The sequence below is a fragment of the Anolis sagrei genome, chromosome 5, assembly GCF_037176765.1.
Source record: "Anolis sagrei isolate rAnoSag1 chromosome 5, rAnoSag1.mat, whole genome shotgun sequence".
NCBI lineage: Eukaryota > Metazoa > Chordata > Lepidosauria > Squamata > Dactyloidae > Anolis > Anolis sagrei.
Window position 1 is genome coordinate 14,528,530 of NC_090025.1, and position 7,417 is coordinate 14,535,946.

The following is a 7,417-nucleotide window of genomic DNA, read 5'->3' on the forward strand; positions in this document are numbered from 1 at the left end:
ATACAAACAGATAAATCTAATAGTAGTGCCTTCTTCTATATTTGAATGTTCTGATATTCATGTTTTTTTCTGCCAGTTTTAATTACTGGTAATTACTTAATTTACTTACTTAAACCTAGTTTGAATAAAGAACAAAAAATGTAACTTGTTAAAAGAAAATTAGATTATTTTAAAAATCAACTTGATTTGTGAAATGTTATTTGTGAAATACTCAACTGTGTGCTCTTAAGTTTTTTGTTCTGGTTCTGCTACCAAATTGCAAAGTCAGCACTGAAAATTCTACGGGAAGCTTAATGGGAAATTGGCCATGATGTAACTTTGCATACATGGGACTTAAAATAGCCTTGGCTTGTTGATGTAATGTGGGGCTCTCTGAAATAAATAGAAGCCTCTTGCCCACCAAAAGTCCATTCGACAAGAATCCAAGGCTGATTTCCTTCCTGAAGAGAGGAGCTGACCACTAAAGCTGAAATGGGGTCTCGCCATCTTATCCTTGGGGTGCTGCTTCTTGCCTTTCACATCACAGTTGCAAGTAAGTACCATCTTGGGTTTGTCCTTTAGTGGCCCTTTCTCATTAACTTTGAATGGCATCTGTACCATTTTTAGGTCATAAAATTCAGTTCAGTACAGTTAAACTGCATTATCTGAGCCTACACCAGTGGTTCTCAACCTGTGGGTTCCCAGGTGTTTTGGCCTACAACTCCCAGAAATCCCAGCCAATTTACCAGCTGTTAGGATTTCTGGGAGTTGAAGGCCAAAACATCTGGGCTGTGAGAGCCGTTCAGCCTTGGAACTCTCTGCCCCAGAGTGTGGTGCAGGCTCCTTCTTTGGAAGCTTTTAAACAGAGGCTGGATGGTCATCTGTCAGGGGTGCTTTGAATGCAATTTTCCTGCTTTTTGGCAGGGGGTTGGACTGGATGGCCCATGAGGTCTCTTCCAACTCTATGATTCTATAACTAGGTAGTGTGAAAGGGCCCTTGCTCTTACACTAAGGTGGAAGGTATTGGCCAACACCAACCAGCCATGGGAGCATAAACCAGGTTAAAAAATCCTAGAAATCTCAACCTATCATCATCTGAAGTTCCTCACCCTGTTCTTCACCGTAGGTTGATTGACAATGTCCCTAGATATACTCATACATAAGCCACAAAGTCCCTAGATATACTAAATGTGGTGGTGGTGGTGGTGATGATGTACTATACCTTAAGTCTTCTCAAATAAGGAACCATCTGCTTCTCTGAGTAGTGTGTTGCAGCTGTTGTCTTGGTGAGGTGTCATTCTGCAGGATATCAGAGTGAATGGCTGAGGAGAGGCTAGTGAGTCAGTCTCTTCTCTATATCAATGAATTTTGAGAAGTTGGCAGTGTCATCTGGATGTTGATGTCTCTGAGCTTCTTCCTCCATGTGATGATGCAACGTCTCCATTTAGCATCCTATTTGGCTGAATGTGACCTAATGGCTGCATTCAGATTAGCAACTTGGTAGAAACACATGAACTTCCCCAAAGTGGGTCAGTTCATTGTGGGTGGAAAAAACATCCGGATATATATTTTAATAAAACTCAAGCCTGAGATGGAATTTCCGCATTCTAATTCTGCACTCTTAGCAGCATGCTGCAAGTGGAAATTATGCTTGATATATATAGTAAATATATATCTTTCCATCACAAATCACTGCATCAAGTGTTTGACGTCCTTCACGAGACATCATACCATGCCAGTGTGGATTGCTGTTGCTTGCATTTAGCTCATAGGTGGGCAGTTTGCAGCCTTCTAGCACACACATTTGGACTGCAATTCCAATAATCCATAGTCAGCTTAGTGGTTCTCAACCTGGGGTCCCCAGATGGTTTTGGCCTACAACTCCCAGAAATCCCAGCCAGTTTACCAGCTGTTGGGATTTCTGGGAGTTGTAGACAAAAAACATCTGGGGACCCCAGGTTGAGAACCACTGGCCTTAGACAATGAGGAAAGAATAAGTGGATCATCAGTTGCCCCTATGGCTGCATACCATGTATGTATACTCATGTATAAGCTGACTTTGTATATGTCAACTTTGTATATAAGTCAAGGACAGGCTTTGTAACCTAAATTATGAATTTTGATATGATCCCAGGCCAGAAGAAGTGAAGGAGAAAGTAGTGGAAGGGGGGGGGGGGAATCCCTGGACAGACTAAGCTCTACTAGATAAAAGTCTTCCTTTGATAAGAGTTAAGGTATAGTACTAATACTGTCCTTGTGGATAAGTCAACCCAAGTTGTTTTAGGTCAGTTTCGAAGACTGAAAGAAGAACAGGCAGTCCCCAGGTTACAAATATCTGACTTTCAAATGACTAATATTTAAGAACAGAGGAAGAGAAAGAGAAGTGAAAGAGTTATCACAGGGGAAAGGGGTCTCTACTGAAGCTTCTTCACCAATCCTTGTTTCCACAACAGGTCACATTTTTCGAAATGCAAGGATCAGAGGGACAGAAAGTGAAGTGAATCTTCTGAATAGGGGCACAGACAACAAAATACACACAATAGGGATGTTAACCCTTCCCTATGCTATCCAAAGCTTGATTATCTATCTATCTATCTATCTATCTATCTATCTATCTATCCATCCATCCATCCATCCATCCATCTATCTAATCTGGAGTTACACTTCCTAATGTACCTGTTCCGACTTACATACAGAATAAGAACAAACCTACAGAAGCTACCCAGTTCATAACTTTGGGACTACCTGTATATATAGTAACTATAAGTCTCCTGCAGATGAATAAATTGCATTTGTCCCTTGGAATTACCAGGGCTGAACAGCAAAAAAGGCACTTTGCAGTAGCTGCATAATCATTTTTATCATGACACTGAATTATAAAATTAGTCCTCTGCATTTGGTTGTGTTACGGGTGCAGGACCTCTATGACAGAGGAAAAGCCACGAATAATAATAAAAAAATCAAAATCTGAGAGAATACCTCTCTGGAATCTCTAGGTCCTCCAGTGGAGAAACTCAACTGGAAGTTGTCCATAGAAGTGCACTGGATGACCTAGAGATTCGTAGAGTGATCCTATTAATCATATCCACAAATGAAAGATCTGCAAATATGAAGGGCTTGAAGTGTCTCATCAATTTTTGGCTTCTGCAGGTATCTTTGACTCAACAGTGAATGAATCCTGCAAGTGTTTAAGAGTGAGGTCCGAATTAATCAATCCTGCAAAATTTGCAAGAGTTGAAATCCTTCCTGCTGGAATCATCTGCCAAAGGATGGAAATAATGTAAGTACCACCCCCCCCTCACTATTATTGTTTTGTGGTTTCCTTTGGAGGAAGAGTTGGAAAGTGTCTCAATTTGATTCAAATTAGGGTTAAGATATTTTGCCCAAGAATAGATGGGAAACCACAGTAATAGCAACTTGGCTAAGGCACCTATATATCCTACCCTATATCCAAGGATCTTGGGGTTATAATTTATGATTTAGAAAAACGATCAACAATAACTAGAATTTTGAAAGCACTGCTAAACTCTGTATTTCCAATGGGGAAAAAAACAGCAGATTATCCATCCCATCCAATCAGAATTCTCCTTGTTGTATTTCTTGATGAACCTGAGACTTCCTGCTTTTGATGTGGGCAAAGTAATCCTTTCAAATCTTCTTGTTTCACAGAATCACACTGAAGAAAGGAAATAGAAAAGTGTGCGTCAATCCTGCATCTAAATGGGTACAGGTTTTAGTGAAGCTGATGCAAAACACGTAAGTCCTGACATAATGTCTGTTTCCCACTTCTGATCCATCTAGCCTGCCCAATCAATATTATCCAATTTAGGAGGAGTGAGGGATTCTTGTCTCTCCAGATGTTTTGCCTTTATTTACAGCCAATGCTAAGATATTCCTTGAGTTTTAGTCCAAAAGTTTCTCCAACCAAAGTCCAGCTTGACTGAGATGATGGCTTATGACTTCCATATCAAGAGGACAATGAATCCACTTTGGGTTTTAGTCCAAAGTGCAAAGCAGGAGTGGGCAAAGTATGGACCACACTGTTGCACCCCAGGCTTGGAAACCCCTATGACCACAGCACTACACAAGAGTCCAGCTTATAAGCAAACCGTTTATTGCAAAAACACATAAAATAGATGAAAAAGCAGGAATAAGGAAAGAAGATATATAATCAAAAATGGGTTAGCAATAGGTGATAACCAGACAGTAATCCAAATGTCTTGTCGAAGGCTTTCATGGCCAGAATCACTGAATCAAAGAAATGATGGCTCTCTCTGGGGAAAAAAGAACCTGATTCAGAAAGTGCAAGGCTCCAGGGTCAGGAAGAGGAGCCAGAAACTGCAACATTAGATAAGGAGTTGAGCGAAAAGCTAAGGATCCTGGGGAAAACCATCTGGAGCTATGGATTGGGTTGTTGTAGGTTTTTTCGGGCTATATGGCCATGTTCTAGAGGCTCTTGTCTGCTGGAGCTAGGTGTGAATGTTTCAAGAGTCCTCTGTCCCACCCTGGTCATTCCACAGATATATAAACCCATTTTTCCTAGTTCCAACAGGCCTCACTACCTCTGAGGATGCTTGCCATAGATGCAGGCGAAACGTCAGGAGAGAATGCCTCTAGAACATGGCCATATAGCCCGAAAAAAACCTACAACAACCCAATCCATAGCTCCAGATGGTTTTCCCCAGGATCCTTCCGTATCACTTAGCTCTTCGCTCATTTCTTTGATTTGAACTTTCATCATGTTGTGCCCCAGGAAATCCCACAATTCTCTCTAAACTATCAGTGAACTCACCAGCCTCGGGCTGTACTACAATACACCCAAAGTCCCCCAGGATTAGTTTTGTAGGCTTCTTGGGCACCTAAGGTCCAGAAATTAATGCCCTAAGTGTATGTGTAGCATTTCTTCAACCTTGGATATTTTATAACCAAGATAAGGCTTTATTTTTAATGTGTATATGCACCAGATGAACTCAATTGTAAATACTATGATTAAAAGCTTAAACAAACAAACAAATAAATAAATACGTAAGTACACAGTTATTTTAAAAAGACCTCTCCAAAGCCTAAAATGTCCTCCCATATCCCCTTAAAATGTTGAGGACATTATTCAATTTTGCTTTTTTGGGAAATACAGTGGGTGATGCAGCTCTCCAAACTCACCTGGCAGTTAATGCAGCCCCTGGTGTCCCACAATTGCCCACTCTTGCCTTAAAGGACATTTCTAAGGCACAAAAAATTGGCTTTCCAGGTAGAACTTAGCACTTTGGAGAACAACTTTCAAGCCAACGGCTGCCTCTGCTTGACTACTACTTTTAAAACTTTCTGTCAGCTATTAGAAGGAGACATGGTTAATAAGAATCATTTGAAATATCATAGCATTATAATTCTACAGTGTGGCTGGACCTCTGATTGCAGTCCAAAGCAGATAGTGTATGGATTCTACAATAGTCTCTTGTTGCAATCACAAATTTGGCAGCTCTGGGTTAAGATCACAGTAGCTGACTGTAGGTTAAGAGAAGACAGGTCTCTTGAGGCCTCTTTTATGTGTCACTATACTGCAATAGGCTGAACCGCTAAGCTATAGAACTTGCTGACCAGAAGCTTGGTGGTCCGAATCTGCGGGACGGGGTGAGTTCCTGTTGTTAGCCCCAGCTACTGCCAACCTAGCAGTTCAAAAACATGCAAATATGAGCTCAATAGGTACCACTTTGGTGGGAAGGTAACGACGCTCCATGCAGTCATGCCGGCCACATGACCTTGGGGGTGCCTATGGATAACGCCAGCTCTTTGGCTTAGAAATGGAGATAAGCATCCCACAACCGCCAACCCCCCCCCCCCTCCACTTCCAAGTAGGATTTGACTAGACTTTATGTCAAGGGGAAACCTTTGCTATAGTTTATCTTACTTTTTATTTTTCTTACAGGAATGAAACTTCCCCTTGAAATGTACCAAAGTCTGAAATGTTCCAGGAGAGAGAAGAACAGATAACGCACAAATCCTAGATGCAATTTCTTTCTAGCTTCCTGCTTTCTGCATTCATTCTGCCTCCAGAAAGATCAATGCTACTGTTTTTGTAATTAACTCAGCATGCATTAAAATCCAGTTAGGCTGTGTTAGCCCTGTTGAAATTCTGCAATTCCTGTAGCATATTCTCGTAAGTCCGTGTCCAAGACATATCTCATCCTAGGCTCAATCATGAAACAGTTTCCCATAGTAGGGCTGCAAAAACATCTGCCTGCCTCTTTGTGTGTCAGGAGTGACTTGAGAAACTGCAAGTTGCTTTTGGTGAGAGAGAATTACCCATCTGCAAGGATGTTGCCCAGGGATGGCTGGATGTTTGATATTTTACCATCCCTGTGGGAGGCTTCTCTCATATCCCTGCATGGAGAGCTGGAGCTGACAGAGGGAGCTCATCCATGCTCTCCCCAGATTTGAACTGCTGGCCTGTCAGTCAGCAGTCTTGCTGGCACAAGGGTTTAACCCACTGCACCACCGAGGGCTCTGAAACTGTGGGATTAGTACTGCAAAGAGTTTCCCGAACTCACAGCCTGCTCTTCTTACATATGCTACTAGGAACTTTCTAGTGAACCATGTGTCCCATGATACTTCCAAAATATGACAGTAAATAAACGTAGATATGCAATTGCCCTTCCCAGAATTCCTGTTGGCCATGATAGTGAAAACAGATTTATGTTCACTTTAGTGAGACAAACAGTTGCTTTATAGAAGAAATATTTAAAATCTACTGAAAAAAATATATAAATCAACAAAGAATAATATATTTAATAACTGGCAGCTTTTTAAAAATGTGTGCTTTAGCTGGCTCTTAAATTCTTGCTGGGAAACCTTTTGAAATGTGAATGAACCAAATGTGATACAAAATTGTTACTTATTGTAAGTTTTTTTTGCTATAGAATTGAACAATAAAATGATCTTTTTTCATTTAAAATGTGTGCTTTTAACTGGATTTATTTTGGTAATTGGAGAGATGTACATTCTTGCCAGTTTCCCACTCATGGGCAATAATGAGCGATATGTCTTAGGCAATCATGAGCAATTTGCTACTTTAGAGTTATTAGGAGGTATACTGCAGTTCAGGATTTAGTTGCAAAAGCCACACATGCATTTGGCACAGCATTTTCTGTGCAGAAACATTGCCATTTTCTTCTCAAAACACCCACCCATACATTTTTTCACACATAGCACATGACACATGTCTTTGCAGTTTATTGAAAGGGTCCTCAGTACCTCTGTTACTTAGCTCCTGTGTAAAGTTTACACAATGTCAACTGTGATGTAGCATTGTGATCAACGTCCTTGCTTTGTACCTGGATATAGTCACAAAGCCAAATGCTATCCCTCCATCCTCTGTTTTCCACTTGCCTCTATTTGACTGGGAAAGTGAGACCTAAATGGAGCAGAGAGACATTTTGTAGTT

General features: G+C 40.9%; 1 protein-coding gene across 1 annotated transcript; it reads left to right on the forward strand.

Annotated features, from left to right (window-relative positions):
• Positions 1 to 397: 397 nt before the first annotated feature.
• LOC132775507 (interleukin-8-like) lies at positions 398 to 6,895 on the forward strand. The gene is made up of 4 exons (XM_060776230.2): positions 398 to 532; positions 3,130 to 3,259; positions 3,649 to 3,735; positions 5,903 to 6,895. Exons 1-4 carry the CDS (start codon positions 472 to 474, stop codon positions 5,919 to 5,921), a joined length of 297 nt encoding a protein of 98 aa, XP_060632213.2. The 5' UTR covers positions 398 to 471; the 3' UTR covers positions 5,922 to 6,895.
• Positions 6,896 to 7,417: the final 522 nt, after the last annotated feature.

Bases quoted from the DNA above. Each gene is read 5' to 3' on its own strand.
- LOC132775507 (XM_060776230.2), top strand. From the start codon at position 472: ATGGGGTCTCGCCATCTTATCCTTGGGGTGCTGCTTCTTGCCTTTCAC. The intron at 533-3,129 runs GTAAGTACCATC...TGGCTTCTGCAG, and splicing joins CTTTCACATCACAGTTGCAA to GTATCTTTGACTCAACAGTG. The intron at 3,260-3,648 runs GTAAGTACCACC...CTTGTTTCACAG, and splicing joins TGCCAAAGGATGGAAATAAT to AATCACACTGAAGAAAGGAA.